Genomic DNA, 17,922 nt, shown 5'->3' with positions numbered 1-17,922 from the left:
CTCCAGTCCGGGCGACAGAGCGAGACTCCGCCTCAAAAAAAAAAAAAAAAAGAAAGTAAAATCAATAGATGCACAAAGACTTTAATATTTATTATAAACCAGAAAACTCGAGTTTATGTAAATATCAAGTTTACGTAATACTTTCATGACAAATGTTTTAGGGGAGAAAACCCAACAAAATTACATGCATTGTAATTTTTTTTTTTTTTTTTTGAGACATAGTCTCACGCTGGCATCCAGGCTGGGGTGCAAGTGGCGCAGTCTCAGCTCACTGCAATCTCTGCCACCCGGGTTCAAGCAATTCTCCTGTCTCAGACTCCCGAGTAGCTGTGATTATAGGTGCTCACCACCATGCCTGGCTAATTTTTATAGTTTTTAGTAGAGATGGGGTTTCATCATGTTGGCCAGGCTGTTCTTAAATTCCTGGCCTCAAGTGATCCGTCTGCCTTGGCCTCCCAGAGTGCTGAGATTACAGGTGTGAGCCACTGCACCCAGCATCATGCATTATAATTTTAATTTGTAAACTGTACAAAGGAATAATACTTGTAGTAAAACAAGAAGGAAAAACATTTGTTATAGGTAGTTAACGTTTATAACCAGTAAAATTATATGTAAAGTTTATTTATTTAAAATAGTTTTAGTTGGATTTGATTTCAACTTTAAAATAATGCTTTTCCTCTCTATCAGGTCTTTTTGCCTGGCTTTTTGTCCAGCAATCTTTATTATAAATATTTGAATGATCTCATCCATTCGGTTCGAGGAGATGAATTTCTGGGCGGGAATGTTTCGATGACTGCTCCTGGCTCTGTTGGCCCTCCTGATGAGTCTCACACAGGGAGTTCTGACAGCTCTGCGTCTCAGGTATTGACTGACTGCATCTACCATTAGGGAGAAAAGCATACACATCCTTTCCTTCACATCCCAGTAACAGATCCTGTTTGTAAATTTTAAGTTATAGAAACAAAAGATAAATAAAAGCCGGGCGCGGTGGTTTGTGCCTGTAATCCCAGCACTATGGGAGGTTGCAGTGGGCAGATCACATGAGGTCAGGAATTCGAGACCATCCTGGCCGACATAGTGAAACCCATCTCTACTAAAAATACAAAAATTAGCCAGGCATGGTGGCAGGCACCTGTAATCCCAGCTACTTGGGAGGCTGAGGCAGGAGAATCGCTTGAACCCAGGAGGCAGAGGTTGCAGTGAGGCGAAATCGCGCCACTGCACTCCAGTCTGGGTGACAGAGTGAGACTCCATCTCAAAAAAAAAAAATGAGAGAGAGAAATAAAATTAGCTTACTTACTATCTTCTAATTAAAGCATTTGTGGTGACTTACAATATACTGTATTGTAAAGTATCATGCTGTTTCATTTAGGCCATTATTCTGTTTGAATCTGTGGCTATTTCTCTTAATAAATCAAGTAATATGGAACATATTCATAGCCTCTGAAGAGCTCTGTATGTAAGTATTTATTTAGGATACTTTTTATAAAATAATTGAGTGAATTCTTAGGTCTCCTTTTTTTTCATTTTCTTTTTCTTTTTTTTTTTTTGAGACAGGGTCTCCTCACTGCAGCCTGGAAATTCTGGGCTCAAATAATCCACCCACCACAACCTCCTGAGTAGCTGGGACTAGAGGCATGCACCACCACTCCTGGCTAATTTGAAAATTTTTTTTGGCCAGGCACGGTGGCTCACACCTGTAATCCCAGCACTTTGGGAGACCGAGGTGGGCAGATCAGGAGGTCAGGAGATCAAGACCATCCTGGCCAACATGGTGAAACCCCGTCTCTACTAAAAATACAAAAATTAGCTGGATGTAGTGGCCGCACTCCTGTAATATCAGCTACTTGGGAGGCTGAGGCAGGAGAATGGCTTGAACCAGGGGGTCAGAGTTTGCAGTGAGCCGAGATCATGCCACTGCACTCCAGCCTGGCAACAGAAGAGACTCCATCTCAAAAAAAAAAATGTATACATGACCATATAAAAACCACTGAATAGTATGATGTGAATGTGAATTAGCACAATAAAGCTGTACAACAAAAGAATACATGGTATGGTTTTATTTATAAAATGATAAGAACAAGTAATGCTAATCTATGCCATTTATAAAATGACATTTATAAAATGACAAGAACAGGTAATGCTAATCTACGCTAACATTTCAGGCATTTGCCAGCACGCCTGGCAGATTTTTCTATTTTTACTAGAGACGGGGTTTCAGTGTGTTAGCCAGGCTGGTCATGAACTCCTGACCTCAGGTGATCTGCCCGCCTAGGCCTCCCAGAGTCCTGGGATTACAGGCGTGAGCCATTGGGCTTGGCCTAAATTTTCTTTTTTCTTTTTTTTTTGGGGGGGGGTGGGGGACGGAGTCTTCCTCTTGTTGCCCAGGCTGGAGTGCAATGGCTCAATCTTGGCCCACTGCAATCTCTGCCTCCTGGGTTCAAGTGATTTTCCTACCTCAGCCTCCCCAGTAGCTGGGATTACAGGCACCCACCACCACACCCAGCTAACTTTTGTATTTTTTTTAGAGACAGGGTTTCACCATGTTGGCCAGGCTGGTCTCGAACTCCTGACCTCAGGTGATCCAGCTGCGTTGGCTTCCCAAAATGATGGGATTACAGGCGTGAGCTACCGTGCCCAGCCAATTTTCTCATCATATTGCTCAGGCTGGTCTCAAACTCCTGGGTTCAAGTGATCCTCCTGCCTTGGCCTCCCAAAGTGTGGGGATTACAGGCATGAGCCACCTTCCTCAGCCCCTTTGCCCATTTTTAAATTAGATTGCCTTTTTATATTGAGTTTCAGGAGTCCTTTATATATTCTAGATAAATGTTCCTTATCAAATTATATTATTTCCAGGTATTTTCTTCATTCTGTGAGTTGTCTTTCCTCTACCTTTTAAAAAAGGGGTTTTTTTGTTTTGTTTTGTTTTTGTTGTTTGTTTTTTGAGATAAGGTCTCATTCTGTTGCCCAGGCTGGAGTACAGTGGCACAATCACAGCTTACTGCCACCTCGACCTCCTGGGCCGAAGTGATCCTCTCACTTCAGCCTCCTGAATAGCTAGGGCCGTAGATACGCACTCTCCCAGCCAGCTATTTTTTTCTGTTTGTAGAGACAGATCTTACTGTGTTGCCCAGGCTGGTCTCAAACTCTAGGCTCAAAGTGATTCTCCCACCTCTGCCTCCCAGATTGCTGGGATTACAGATGTCAGCCACATGCAACCTGTCTTTTCACTATTAATAGTGTCTTCCTGCCTCAGCCTCCCGAATAGCTGGGATTCCAGGCACCCACCATCATGCCTGGCTAATTTTTTTGTATTTTTGGTAAAGACAGTGTTTCAACATGTTCACCCAGCTGGTCTTGAACTCCTGAATTCAGGTGATCCACCTGCCATGGCCTCCCAAAGTGCTGGGATTACAGGCGTGAGCCACTGTACCCAGCCGAAATATTGCCATCTTAGCAATATTGTCTTCTGATTTGTGAACATAGATGTATCTTCATGTATTTATGTGTTCTTTAATTTTAGCAGAATTTTGTAGTTTTCAGAGTAGAAGCCTTTCACCCCCTTGGGTCATTTATTCCTATGTTTAAATTCTTTTCGATTCCATTATAAATAAAATTGTTTTCTTAATTTCATTTTCAGATTGATGAGAGAGCATAGAAATACAAGTGATTTTGGCTGGGCACGGTGGCTCGCACCTGTAATCCCAGCACTTTGGGAGGCTGAGATGGATGGATCATGAGGTCAGGAGATCCAGACCATCCTGGCTAACACAGTGAAACCCCGTCTCTACTAAAAATAAAAAAAATTAGCCAGGCGTGGTGGCAGGCACCTGTAGTCCCAGCTACTCAGGAGGCTGAGGCAGGAGAATGGTGTGAGTCCCGGAGGTGGAGCTTGCAATGGGTCAAGATCGTGCCACTGCACTCCAGCCTTGGTGACAGAGCGAGACTCCGTCTCAAAAAAAAAAAAGAAAGAAATACAAGTGATTTTTACATGTTGATCTTGCAACTTCAACTTTACTAAATCTGATTGTTAGCTCTAATAGTTTTCTTGTGGATTCTTTAGGATTTTCATTATATAAGATCATGTCATTTATGGATACAGATAGTTTTTTTCTGGCTAGAACTTATAGAACAATGATGAGTAAAAGTGGCAAAAGCAGAAATCTTTGTCTTGTTTCCTATCTGACAGGGAATGCTTTCAGTTTCATCATTTAATATGATATTAGGTCTGGGTTTTCAATAAATGTCTTTTTTCAGGTTGAGGAATTTCCCTATCATTCCTAATTTTTTAATGCTTTTTTTTTAAATCATGAAACGGTGTTGAATATTGTCATGTTCTTTCTGTATCAGTATAAATGATCATATGGGTTTTGGATTTTATTCTATTGATGTGAAATATTAATTGATTTTCAGTGTTAAACCAACCATGCATGCCTGAGATCAATCTCACTTGGTCATGGTGTGTAATCTTTTCAATATGCTGCTGGATTCTATTTACTGGTATTTTGTTGAAGATTTTGTATCTGAATGCTTAAGATAACATTTATACTCCATCAGAAATCAATTGACCATAAATGTGAGGGTGTATTTGTGGGTTCTTAATTCTCTTCCATTCCAAAGATAAGACATCCATCCATCTGTATGTCTGTCTTTATGCCAGTACCATACTCTCTGGATTACTATTGCTGTGTAATAAGTTTTGAAATCAGAAAGTAAGAGTGAGATTTTGGTATCTGAGTAACAATCCTCATAGAATTAGTTGGGAAGTATTCCCTCTTCTTTATTCTGGTCCCTCTTTCTTTTTTATTTAACTGTGTATCTTGGAGATTGTTCCTTCTCAACACATAATGAGAGCCCTTTTCCCTACCCTCCCACCCCCGCTATAGAGATTTCTATAAGTGTCTGTTCAATTATTTTATTTACTTAACCTATTACTTAGTCGGGACATTAAGCTTGTTTATGTCTTTTATTTTAAAGAATGCTGCAATGAATAATCTTGTATATAAGTCATTTTCCATCAATATGAGTCTGTCTGTAACTGAATTTTTAGAAGTGGAATTTCTAGGTCAACCTATGGCTCTGTATTTCACAAAAATACCAATTCTGACTTTTCTTGTGGAGGTGGGGAGTAGGAGGTAGAATGCTGGAGGGTAACTTGCTGTACTCAGCTAGCTAGTCATTTTAGAAAGATTTCCTTAGCTGCTTTTTGTCATATGGCCTCACCAAGAATCAAACACCTATTTACCCTGTAAACATGGGGTTTTACTACCCAGGATACATATTTCTGTATGGATGAGAGCTTTTCACACTGAGGAAATAATGCTGTGAGTACAGCACATTTGTTGGAGCTTAGGTCATTAAGAATGTTTTATAAATTCATATATTACACATTTTGTTTTGTTTTATTTTTTAGTTTTTAAGACAAAGTCTTCCTCTGTTGCCCAGGCCGGAGAGCAGTGGTGCAATCTCGGCTCACTATGACCTCCACCTCCTGGGCTCAAGTGATTCTCATGTCTCAGCCTCCAGAGTAGCTGGGATTACAAGCATGTACCACCATGCCCGACTAATTTTTGTATTTTTAGTAGAAACGAGGTTTCACCATGTTGACCTTGCTGGCCTCTAACTCTTGGCCTGAAGTGATTTGCCCACCTCAGCCTCCAAAAGTGCTGGGATCCTTGTATTGGGTAAAAGATGAATATTGAGGGCTGCATGGTAGCTGATACCTGTAATCACAGCACTTTGTGACACTGAGACGGGAGGAGTGCTGGAGCCCAGGAGATTGAGGCTGCAGTGAGTTATGATCGCGCCATCACACTTCATTCAACCTAGGGATTACAGGCTTCAGTCACTGTGCCCGACCTGTACATTTTAATATTGTGCTTTCCTCTTTTAGCTATAGTATGAGGTTACATTTCAGAGTCATTGTTGTTAAGTATCTTAATAGTGATGAGGTTGAGTGAAAGTTACTTCTATTTCAAACACTGAAGAAAATTTTGTACAAATCTGTCACATTCCAAGCCCAGGACTGATTGTTTCATATACTTCTAATTTTACAATTTCTATTGTAGTCCAGTGTGAAAAAAGCCAGTATTAAAATACTGAAAAATTTTGATGAAGCGATAATTGTGGATGCGGCAAGTCTGGATCCAGAATCTTTGTATCAACGGACATATGCCGGGTAAGCTTAGCTCGTGTGTAGAATTTTTACAAGTGTAAATAACTGCATCTTTTAAAATTTTTTAATTAAATTTTACATTTTTTCTAATCCATTATTATATGCCCAGAACTTTCACTTAGAGTGTGCAGTATAATGTGGTGGTTAAGTGTAAAGGCTCTGGAGTGACTTCCCGAGTTTTAATCTTGGCTCTGCTGCCATTTATTTTACCAATAAAATAATAACCTCTTGGTATCTTGGTTTTTCCATCTGTAAAATGAGAATAATAAAGTGAAAAGATGCCAACATTATTTACTCTGGGCTGCATAACTCACACTTGCAAAAATTATTTCTTTGAATTTAAGAATTAACTTGGTTATTCATTTTAGCTTGTGATAAAAAGATAGTGATTTATAGGATATGCCACTTACTGAAATTTACCACAGATCCAATCATAAAATCACTTTCTCTTCCCTAAAGGTGGCTTGATTAACATGTAAAGGCGTGTAAAGGCTTGATTACCCTACCCTGACCCGTTCCCCAGTTCCCAGCAGTACCATGAAAAAGGGATTTCAACATACTTAATTGCTTTCAGTAGAAAGTAACAGTGGTAGGCCAGGCGCGGTGGGTCATGCCTGTAATCCCAGCACTTTGGGAGGCTGAGGTAGGCAGATCACAAGGTCAGGAGATCGAGACCATCCTGGCTAACATGGTGAAACCCCATCTCTACTAAAAAGACAAAAAGCCGGGCGTGGTGGCAGGCGCCTGTAGTCCCAGCTATTTGGGAGGCTGAGGCAGGAGAATGGCATGAATCCGGGAGGCGGAGCTTGCAGTGAGCAGAGATTGTGCCACTGCACTGCAGCCTGGGCGACAGAGCGAGACTCCGTCTCAAAAAGAAAAAAAGAAAGCAACAATGGTATTGGGAGACTGAGGAGCCCGGAAAGTACTTGAAGGAAGTAAAAGGTTTGTTTGACCACACTGTATTTGGAAAGCCAGCTTCTTCAGCTGTGTCGCTTTGTATAGTGATCTTTAGTTCTTCTTTTAGAAAATAATGGACAAGGCCAGGCGCAGTGGCTCACGCCCGTAATCCCAGCACTTCGGGAGGCCGAGGCGGGTGGGTTACCTAAGCTCTGGAGTTAGAGACCAGCCTGGGCAACATGGTGAAACCCCATCTCTACTAAAATACAAAAAGCCGGGTGTGGCGGCGTGTGCCTGTAGTCCCAGCTACTCAGGAGGCTGAGGCAGGAGAATTGCTAGAACCCGGGAGGCGGAGGTTGCAGTGAGCTGAGATCACGCCACTGCACTCCAGCCTGGGCGACAGAGCAAGACTCTGTCTTGAAAATAATAATAATAAAATAAAAAATAATGGACAGTAAACCTAAATGAATTCATTCCCAAAGATGATGTTATTCTTAAGGAATGGTTCATTTATTTAAAACCTTACATAAAGTCTATCCATTGTGTGATGTTTCACTTCTGTAATTGTATATGTGTGTAATATAAATGTACATGTTTTTGTTTTGTTTTTTTGAGACAGAGTCTCGCTCTGTCACCCAGGCTGGAATGCACTGGTGCAGTCTCACTCTCTGCAACCTCTGTCACCCCAGATTCAAGCGTTTCTCCTGCCTCAGCCTCCCAGGTAGCTGGGACTACACGCGTGTGCCACCACGCCCGGCTAATTTTTTGTATTTTTAGTAGAGACGGGGTTTCACCGTTTTAGCCAGGATGGTCTCGATCTCCTGACCTCGTGATCCACCTGCCTTGGCCTCCCAAAGTGCTGCTATTACAGGCGTGAGCCATCACGCTCAGCATGTATTTTTTAAATATATAAAATGAAGCAGAAAAGAGAAATGATCATTTTTCTTTATCTTTAAAGATTACCTTCGCCAGGCACAGTGGCTCACACTTGTAATCCCAGCACTTTGGAAGGCTGAGGCAGGCAGATCACTTGAGGTCAGGAGTTTGAAACCAGCCTGGCCAACATGGTGAAACCCTGTCTTTGTTAAAAATAAATAAAGATGGTTTTTAATATTTGTTTTAGTTTTGTGATTTTAGCATCTTCCTGAAATTTTTCTCAAGGCAAGTAAATTGTATCAGTTGGTATATCAGCACCCATATATGAAATAACTTATTAGGAGGGTATCTCCAAAATAAGATCGACTTTGCCTGAAATAAACTGATATATTGATGTTCACAGAATTTTTCTTTTAACCAACTTGACAAATGCATTATTCTTGACCTCAAGTGATCCACCTTCCTCAGCCTTCCAAAGTGCTGGGATTACAGGCATGAGCCACCACACCTGGCATTATTCTTATAAAAAATTAAATTTATAGTTAAGTTTAATGTCCCCTTTGTTCATGTACCATTGCTTATTTTCTTCCATTCCTACTCACAGTAATCATTCTTATGGTGTGCATTTTTGTTTGCTTGTTTTTATATAATTTATAATTACACTCCATTCTGTACGTTGTACTTTCATTCACAGTGAGTTTTGGACATTCCTATGTTCATCTATACAGACTTACCTCATTTTAACTATACTGTAGTATTCCATATATAATATTTATTATAACTCATAACTGTTGCAGAGTATCTCATAGTGTATGTGTTACTGTTTTGCCATTTTGGTATCAATGAGTATTTAAGTCATTTGCAGTCTTTCCCTCTTATACTCAGTATTACAAAGGATCTCCTTTTATATGCTTCTTTGTACCAAGAAGCAGATTTAAAAAATTTTTTTTGAAAAGATTTTTGAAAAAAAATGAAGTCTCACTATGTTGCCCTGGCTGGTCTCAAACTCCTAGGCTCAAGCAGTCCTTCCATCTTGGCCTTCCAAAGCGTTGGGGTTACAGGCATGAGCCACCACACCTGGCCCAGATTTTAAATTTTGATAGCTCTTACAATTTACTTTTTAAAGTATCTACATCATTTTATGTTCTCACCAGTCATTAATAAGAATACTTCAGACTTTTGGCTGGACACAGTGGCTAACGCCTGTAATCCCAGCACTTTGAGAGGCCGAGGCGGGCGGATCAAGAGATCAAGACCACCCAGGCCAACATGGTGAAACCCTGTCTCTACTAAAAATACAAAAATTAGCTGGGCGTGGTGGCACACGCCCGTAGTCTAGCTACTCGGGAGGCTAAGGCAGGAGAATCACTTGAACCCGGAAGGCAGAGGTTGCAGTGAACTGAGATCGCACCACAGCACTCCAGCCTAGCAACACAGTGAGATTCTGTCTCAGAAAAAAAAAAAAAAAAAATTTCAGACTTAATTTTTTTTCCAGTCTTAGGTTCAGATTAGGTTTCTTTTGGTATATCTCTTGATTGTTCAGGTTTTTTCCTTTATGAATTGACTATTCATCTCCTTTTCACATTATTTCTGTTGCATGATTTTATTAGTGACTTGTTAAAATTGTGTATATTTTTCAGCATGACACTTCATTATTCAAAAAAAAAAATCTGTACATGTTTCTCAATACTAATCATTGGTTGGTAATATCTTAAAAATAAGAACCTTACTGTATGTTTTGTTTTTTTTTTTTTTTTTTTTTTTTTTTTTTGGAGACAGAGTCTTACTCTGTTGCCCAGGCTGGAGTGCAATGGCATGATCTCGGCTCTCAGCTCACTGCAGCTGCAACCTCCACCTCCCTGGTTCAAGCAATTCTCCTGCCTTAGCCTCCTGAGTAGCTGGGATTACAGGCACCCACCACCACACCCGGCTAATTTTTGTATTTTTAGTAGAGACAGCATTTCACCATGTTGGCTAGGCTGGTCTCAAACTGCTGGCCTCAAGTGATCCACCTGCCTTGGCCTCCCAAAGTACTGGGATTATAGGCATGAGCCACCATGCCTGGCTGCTTTTTGCTTTTTAACTTTGTTTTGTAGTACTATAGTTTTAGTATAAACAAACATATATACATACAACTATGGCTTTATAATATATTTCAGTCATTGTTAGAGCAAGGCCTACCTTTTGGCTGCTGCTTTGACAAAATTGTCTTGGCTATTCTTGTGCCTTTTTTCTTCTTTGTGAGTTTTAGAATTGTGAATTACCTGTTGACTCACCACGTTTTGTAAACCGTTTGAGGATTTCTAATGGAATTGCACTCAAAGGTTATCTTGCTTTCTGTGCAGCAACGTTTTACTTCAAATAAGCCCTACTTTAAGTTACATAGGATAGCTGTAAATTGTGTTTCTGGCTTTCTAGATTTAGATAAAACACTTAAAATTGATTTTTTTCTCCTAAATTTAAAACTGATTGTTAGCGGTTATAGTCTTCTGTTCATCCTTATTTAGGAAGATGACATTTGGAAGAGTCAGTGACTTGGGGCAATTCATCCGAGAATCTGAGCCTGAACCTGATGTAAAGAAATCAAAAGGTTTGTGGTGTTTTTATACTTCATATTAAGCCTTTACTCACATTGACTGTAAGTCAAAGACCACTGAAGGTTTAAACTGTTTATTTTGTAAAATAACTACTGTATCTTTCACCTTGTGTTTATGGTCACAAGTAAGTACAAGGGCTTCATGTAGTCATATCTTTATGCAATTTCCTCTGAATCGAAAGTTAGTGAACTTGCTTTGCCCCTCCAGGAGGCACATGAATGTGAAAAAGCATTGTCTGTTTTTTTATTTAATGGCAAAATACCCAACCTAAGTTGGACTTAATGTTTGAGACCCTTTATTTTATTAAATTGTTATATTTTTTCTTTTCTTTTTTTCCCTTTTTTTTTTAAATTTTTTGAGACAGTTCTTGCTCTGTCACCCAGACTGGAGTGCAGTGGTCTGATCTCACCTCACTGCAACCTCTGCTTCCTAGGTTCTAGCGATTTTCCTGCCTCTGCCTCCTGAGTAGCTGAGACTACAGGTGCACATCACCACACCTGGCTGATTTTTGTATTTTTAGCAGAGATGGCGTTTCACTACATTGGCTAGGTTGGTCTCGTACTCCTGACCTCAAGCAATCCACCCGCCTTGGCATCCCAAAGTACTGGAATTACAGGTGTGAGCCACTGTGCCTGGCCTTATTAAATTATTTTTACTAAATTTCCTCAAGATTGATGAAAGTAATGAAATACATATAGAAAATAGACTGGATTAAGAAAATGTGGCATATATACACTGTGGAATACTATGCAGCCATAAAGAAGGATGAGTTCATGTCCTTTGTAAGGACATGGATGAAGCTGGAAACCATCATTCTGAGCAAACTATCGCAAGGACAGAAAACCAAACACCATATATTCTCACTCATAGGTGGGAATTGAACAATGAGAACACTTGGACACAGGGTGGGGAACATCACACACCGGGGACTGTCGTGGGGTTGGGGGAGAGGGGAGGAATAGCATTAGGAGATATACCTAATGTAAATGATGAGTTAATGGGTGCAGCACACCAACCAACATGGCACATGTATACATATGTAACAAAGCTGCACGTTGTGCACGTGTACCCTGGAACTTAAAGTATAATAAATAAATAAATAAGAAATATATGTGGAAAATATTGATAGGTCAAAATTCAAATTGTTCGTTTCATCAGAGGAGTAGCTTAGTCAAATCCAAGGGTTAGACACAGAAATCTTTTTTGTCAAGTGCATTCTTTGTGACTGATTTTGGTTTCTTCCTGGTTTACACAGGAAGATTTCAGAAACAAATGTGGATCCATGACAGATGGTATCTAGAAGTTTTCAGTTTGGTTGAATTGACAGTATTGTCTTTAAGTTTTGTAAGAAGAAAATACTCAATTTTGATAAGTACATTTAAGATTAAGAGCTATTGGCCAGATGCTGTGGCTCACGCCTGTAATCCCAGCACTTTGAGAAGCCGAGGCAGGTGGATCACAAGGTCAAGAGATTGAGACCATCCTGGCCAACATGGTGAAACCCCGTCTCTACTAAAAACACAGAAATTAGCCAGACTTGGTGGCACGTGCCTGTGCACCTGCCTCCGGGTTTAAGCAATTCTGTTTCAGGCTCCCGAGTAGCTAGGATTACAGGCGCCATGGCAAATTTTTGCATTTTTAGTAGAGACAGGGTTTCACTACGTTGACCAGGCTGGTCTGGTCTCAAACTCCTGACCTCAGGTGATCCGCTTGCCTGGACCTCCCAAAGTGCTGGGATCACAGGCATGATCCACCATCTCTGGCCATTTGTCTTATTTTCTTTTTTTTTTCCTGAGATGGAGTCTTGCTCTGTTGCCCAGCGCTGGAGTGCAGTGGCATGATCTTGCTGCAACCTCTGCCTCCTGGGTTCAAGCAATTCTCCTGCCTCGGCCTTCCAAGAAGCTGGGATTACAGGCGCGTGCCACCACACCTGGCTAATTTTTGTATTTTTAGTGGAGACGGGGATTCATGATGTTGGCCAGGCTGGTCTTGAACTCCTAACCTCGTAATCTGTGCCCACCTCAGCCTCCCAAAGTGCTGAGATTATAGGTGTGAGCCACTGCACCCAGCCATCTTATTTTCTTTCTTTTTTTGGCGTGGGGGACAGAGTCTAGCTCTGTTGCCAGACTGGAGTGTAGAGGCATGATCTCGGCTCAGTGCAACCTCTGCCTCCTGGGTTCAAGTGATTCTCCTGTAATCTCAGCCTCCCGAGTAGCTGGGATTACAGGTATGCACCACCAGGCCCAGCTAATTTTTTTGTATTTTTAACAGAGATGGGGTTTCATCATGTTGACCGGGATGATCTCCATCTCCTGACCTCATGATCCACCCACCTTGGCCTCCCAATGTGCTGGGATTATAGGTGTGAGTCACCACACCTGGCCCATTTTATTTTCTTAATGCAACTATTATTTAGGTAATTAATTGCATCTCTTCATTTTGATGAATGATCTACTTTTTGGTCAGATATACATTTGACAGAGTAAGCAAAAAATGCAACAATTATTGAAGTAATTTAAACCAAAAAAGGGCCTATTACCTAGTAATACTTTAGGCCTATTACCTAGATAATTACTTTATCCAAATAATTACTTTTATTTCCTGTTTTGTCAGAGAAGTCTTAGGTACACTGTTGGGAAGAATCTTAAGACTGAAGGAAAATCTACACAGTTCATTCAGTAAATAATGTTTTGCTTTTCCTGAGTTAAGGAAAGGGGAAAAAAATTATGTGTATGTTTTAAGTAAATGATTTTGAGTGCCTCTTTGTGTACTTGTATTCGCACAGCAGGTTAGAAGATTCAGATCTTGCTTTCAAAAATTTGACAGTCTAGTAGTTATGTGCCTTTCTTTTTCTTCTTTTCTTTTTTTTTGGAGACAGAGTCTTGCTCTGTTGCCCAGGCTGGAGTGCAATGGTGCGATCACGACTCACTGCAACCTCTGCCCCCCGGGTTCTAACAATTATTCTGCCTCAGTCTCCCAAGTAGCTGGGATTATAGGCACCCGCCACCATGCCTGGCTAGTTTTTTGTATTTTTAGTAGAGATGGGGTTTTGCCATGTTGACCATGCTGGCCTCAGACTCCTGGCTTAAGTGATCTGCCCACCTTGGCCTCCCAAAGTGCTGGGCTTACAGGCATGAGCTTGTATTGGATAAAAGAAGAATATTGGCGGCTGCATGATGGTTCATACCTGTAATCCCAGCACTTTGTGAGACTAAGACAGAAGAAGTGTTGGAGCCCAGGAAGGTGAGGTTGCAGTGAATTGTGATCGCGCCATCACACTTCCACCTAGGTAATGGAGCAAGACCCTGTCTCTAAAAAACAAAACAAAATTTTTTTAAGGAATACTGGGAAAAGGTCAGTGGTGGTTTCAGAACAGAGGAAGTGCCAGATGACCTTTGTGAGGCATTGGCCAGGAAGAACTCTACAGTGTCTTTAGGCAGCTTCTGTCCATAAGGATAATGGGGTCTCCTCCCCAGTATTAATAGAAAATCTCTGAGCTTTTTTTTTCCCCTCTGAGATGGAGTCTTGCTCTGTCGCCCAGGCTGGAGTGCTGTGGCGCAATCTTGGCTCACTGCAAGCTCCACCTCCTGGGTTCACGCCATGCTCCTGCCTCAGACTCCCAAATAGCTGGCACTACAGGCGTCGGTCACCAAGCCCGGCTAATTTTTTGTTACTTTTAGTAGAGACGGAGTTTCACCATGTCAGCCAGGATGGTCTCAATCTCCTGATCTCGTGATCTGCCCACCTCGGCCTCCCAAAGTGCTGGAATTACAGGCGTGAGCCACTGTGCCCGGCCTGGTTTTTTTTTTTTTTTAAATCTGGTCTCATACCTCTGATAGCTCATGAAGAAGTGTTCCTGCTTCATACGTATATGTGTTAGGTATAGCATAGGTGTTTGGTGTTCTGTTTGTTTTATATGAATTAAGGTATATTATGAGCAGTTGAAGATATACAGGAAATTTTTCCCCAAACCACTATATCTGCTCATTCTATTCATTCAGTCTCTTTATGTTATTCCTTCATTCATTCATTCTATAGAACAATGGAGTGCCTACTATATGCACCTACTGTTCTGGGTCCTGGGGAAGAAAGCCAAGTTCCTGCTTTCGTGGAACTTACATTATATTGGTAGAGACAGTAACAGATAACAAATGCAGCCTGTGTACGTGTGTTACATGAAAAGCAGGGTAGGGGGCTGGGAGAGAGTAGTAGGGAGTGCTGTTTTCAAGGTAGTTGTCGGGAAAGGCCTCACTGAGGAGGTGGCATTTTTAGTAGACCTGAGCGCACTGGGGGCGTAAGCCCAGGCAGCAAGTGGAGGAAGAGTGTTCTTGATGGAAGGAACAAGGATAGAGGCCTGAAGCTAGAGAGCTCAGCATGATCAAGGAACAGCAAGCCCGGTGTGGCTGGAATGGAGTGAGCAAAGGAATGAGCAGTAGAAGGTGAATGAGTTGGGAGGTCACCAGAGACCATGGCAAGGACTCAAAAGTGTCAGGGACACATTGGAAGTTGGAGCAGGGAAATGATGGGATTTATGTTTTTAAGGGACTGCTGTATCAGCTATTTGGAAAATTAAGTGTAGGGCTTCAAGAATAGAAGCAGAGAAACAACATTCTTGCCGTAATCGTAATCTAAGTAAGGGATGATGGTGGTGTGGATTAGGCTGGTAGTTAGTGGAAGACCAGTCCAGTTCGGGTTGTATTTGAATGTAGAGGCAAAAAGATTATATTTCTACCAGCAAGTCCATCTATGAAGTTATTTGTATTATTAATCTGATTAAGATATGCCCACATAAACTAATGAATAGGAATTTCTGCAGTTGGGTTAAACACCGCCATATATCCTGGTACTTCTTTTAATTGTCCAGACGTCTCTTTAAGTCAAAGTATTTTTTGGTGGTGTGTAGGAGCCTAGAGATTGAATTTATTCACTCAGAAGGCATTTGAGTGATTACTGTGTGCCAGGCACTATGCTGAATGCCAAGGATGTAAATAAGAGGGCATAGTCTCAGTCTGTTTTACTCCAGCTTGGTTACTTTTTAATGACCCTGACTTGTTAAGCATATCAGTTAACCTACAGAATGTTTAATCTTCTGAAATTTCCTGGTTGTTATTTAGCTTATTTCTGTCTCCTTGACATTTCTTGTAAACTGGAAGTTACACATATAGTCTTGATGATTCGTGTTACACATTTTAGATTAGAATACATGGGTGTGTTGTATATGGTGTTTTTGAAAGGCCTTCTATATATTGGTCTGTACATTAAAATATTGCCTGAATGGATACACGTAAAATTTAACAGTGATTACATTAGAGATGAGAAGAAAGAGGTGCCTTTTACTTTTCAACATACCCTTTTCCTCTGCTTTTTGAATTTTCTTGCCTTATGCATACTTTATTGCTTAATCATCCACCTCATCTCTTCCCCTGTGGCTTCCTGTTGCATTTGGAATGAAATCTAGACTCTTTGCTGTGACCTGTGAATGTCCCTTGCTGGCCTCTATCACCTTACTTTGAACCACTCCTTTCATGGACTGAGCTCTCATTGGACTATCTTTTATTCTTTTGCTGAAGTTTCTTCCCTTTGAGGGCCTCTGCAGTTGCTGTTTCATGACTGTGGCAAGCCCTGCCATGGCTTTCATGCAAGGATGGTTCCTCCTTCTCATCTCAATATTATCTCTTCAGAGAGGGACCTTTCCAACTCACATGATCTAAAATCCGTTGTATGTACCACTCACTACCACTTCTTTCTTTTCTTTTTCTTTTCCTTTTTTCTTTCTTTCTTTCTTTTTTTTTTTTTTTCTGAGACAGGGTCTTGCCCAGGCTGGAATCACGACTCACCGCAGCCCCATCTTCTTGGGCTCAGATGATCCTTTCACCTCAGCCTCTTGAGTAGCTGGAACTGCAGGCACACACCACCACGCTTGGCTTATTATTTTACTTTTTGTAGAGACAGGGTTTTGCCAAAGCTGGTCTCAAACTCCTGCCTCAAGCAGTGCACATCTCTCGGCCTCCCAAAGTGCTAGGATTACAGCAGTGAGCCACCACGCCTGGCCTATTTTCTTATTCACTGTCTGAAATTATCTTGTTCATTTATTTATATACTTGTTTATTTCTCAGCTGGACATGGTGCCTCACACCTGTAATCCCAATACTTTGGGAGGCTAGTTTGGAGAATTGGTTGAGCCCAGGACTTCAAGACCAGCCTGGGCAACAAAGTGAGACCCTGTCTATAAAAAATTGTTTAAAAATTAGCTGGGCGTGGTGGCACATGCCTGTGGTCCCAGCTACTTGGGATGCTGAGGTGGGAGAATCGCTTGGGCCCAGGAGGTCGAGGCAACAGTGAGCCTTGATCGTGCCACTGCACTCTAGCCTAGTGACAAAGTGAGACCCTGTGTCTAAAAAGTAAATAAAAGTAGTTTCTCTTTCATGACTAGAATATTACCTCTATGAGAGCAGTGAGTTTGTCTGTATTATTTGGCACTATATTTCCTGATTCCAAAATTATGCCTAGCACATGATAAGTACGCCTTAAATATTTATTGATTGAATTAATTAATACTTAAGAATTTCATTTGGGATTTTCTGAGTGATAAGATTACGGATTATATTTATGTAAGAAAAAAATCATTTTTTAAACGTGGTTGCCCTTTGCCACACTGACATAGACACTAAGTTTTCTTAGCCAGATTACTTCTGAGGATACTCACAGAGGCCATTCTCTTCTCAGTTCCCAAATAATTGATATTTCTTAGCATTTTCAAGCTCATGCAATTCTTAGATGATGTATCTGTGTATATCATCTCCTCATTCTACAAATGTAGAAATTGAAGGCTGGGCACAGTGGCTCACGCCTGTAATCTCAGCAGTTTGCGAGACCAAGGCAAGAGGATCACTGAGGTCAGGAGTTCAAGACCAGTGTGGCCAACATGGTGAAGCCTCGCCTCTATTAAAAATACAAAAATTAGGGCCAGGTGCGGTGGCTCACGCCTGTAATCCCAGCACTTTGGGAGGCCAAGGTGGGCAGATCATGAGGTCAGGAGTTCGAGACCATCCTGGCTAACCCCGTCTCTACTAAAAATACAAAAAATTAGCCAGGCATGGTGGCAGGTGCCTGTAGTCCCAGCTACTCGGGAGGCTCAGGCAGGAGAATCCCTTGAACCCGGGAGACAGAGGTTGCAGTGAGCTGAGATCGCGTCACTGAACTCCAGCCTAGGCGACAGAGCGAGACTCTGTCTAAAAAAATAATAAATAAATAAATAAGAAATATATGTGGAAAATATTGATAGGTCAAAATTCAAATTGTTCGTTTCATCAGAGGAGTAGCTTAGTCAAATCCAAGGGTTAGACACAGAAATCTTTTTTGTCAAGTGCATTCTTT

At 41.2% G+C, this 17,922-nt stretch overlaps 1 protein-coding gene across 1 annotated transcript in view; it reads left to right on the top strand.

Annotated features, from left to right (window-relative positions):
- Window positions 1-17,922, top strand: part of AKAP10 (A kinase (PRKA) anchor protein 10) — a 100,369-nt gene that overhangs the window by 73,297 nt on the left and 9,150 nt on the right. The window contains exons 10-12 of the mRNA XM_011958301.1: window positions 688-861; window positions 6,069-6,178; window positions 10,456-10,538. Of these exons, the coding sequence (XP_011813691.1) occupies window positions 688-861; window positions 6,069-6,178; window positions 10,456-10,538 (367 nt within the window). The remainder of the gene's footprint in view (window positions 1-687; window positions 862-6,068; window positions 6,179-10,455; window positions 10,539-17,922) is intronic.

Source organism: Colobus angolensis, unplaced genomic scaffold (assembly GCF_000951035.1).
Source record: "Colobus angolensis palliatus isolate OR3802 unplaced genomic scaffold, Cang.pa_1.0 Scaffold466, whole genome shotgun sequence".
NCBI lineage: Eukaryota > Metazoa > Chordata > Mammalia > Primates > Cercopithecidae > Colobus > Colobus angolensis.
The sequence above is the reverse complement of the archived record's forward strand: the minus strand, read 5'-3'. Positions and strand labels throughout refer to the sequence as shown.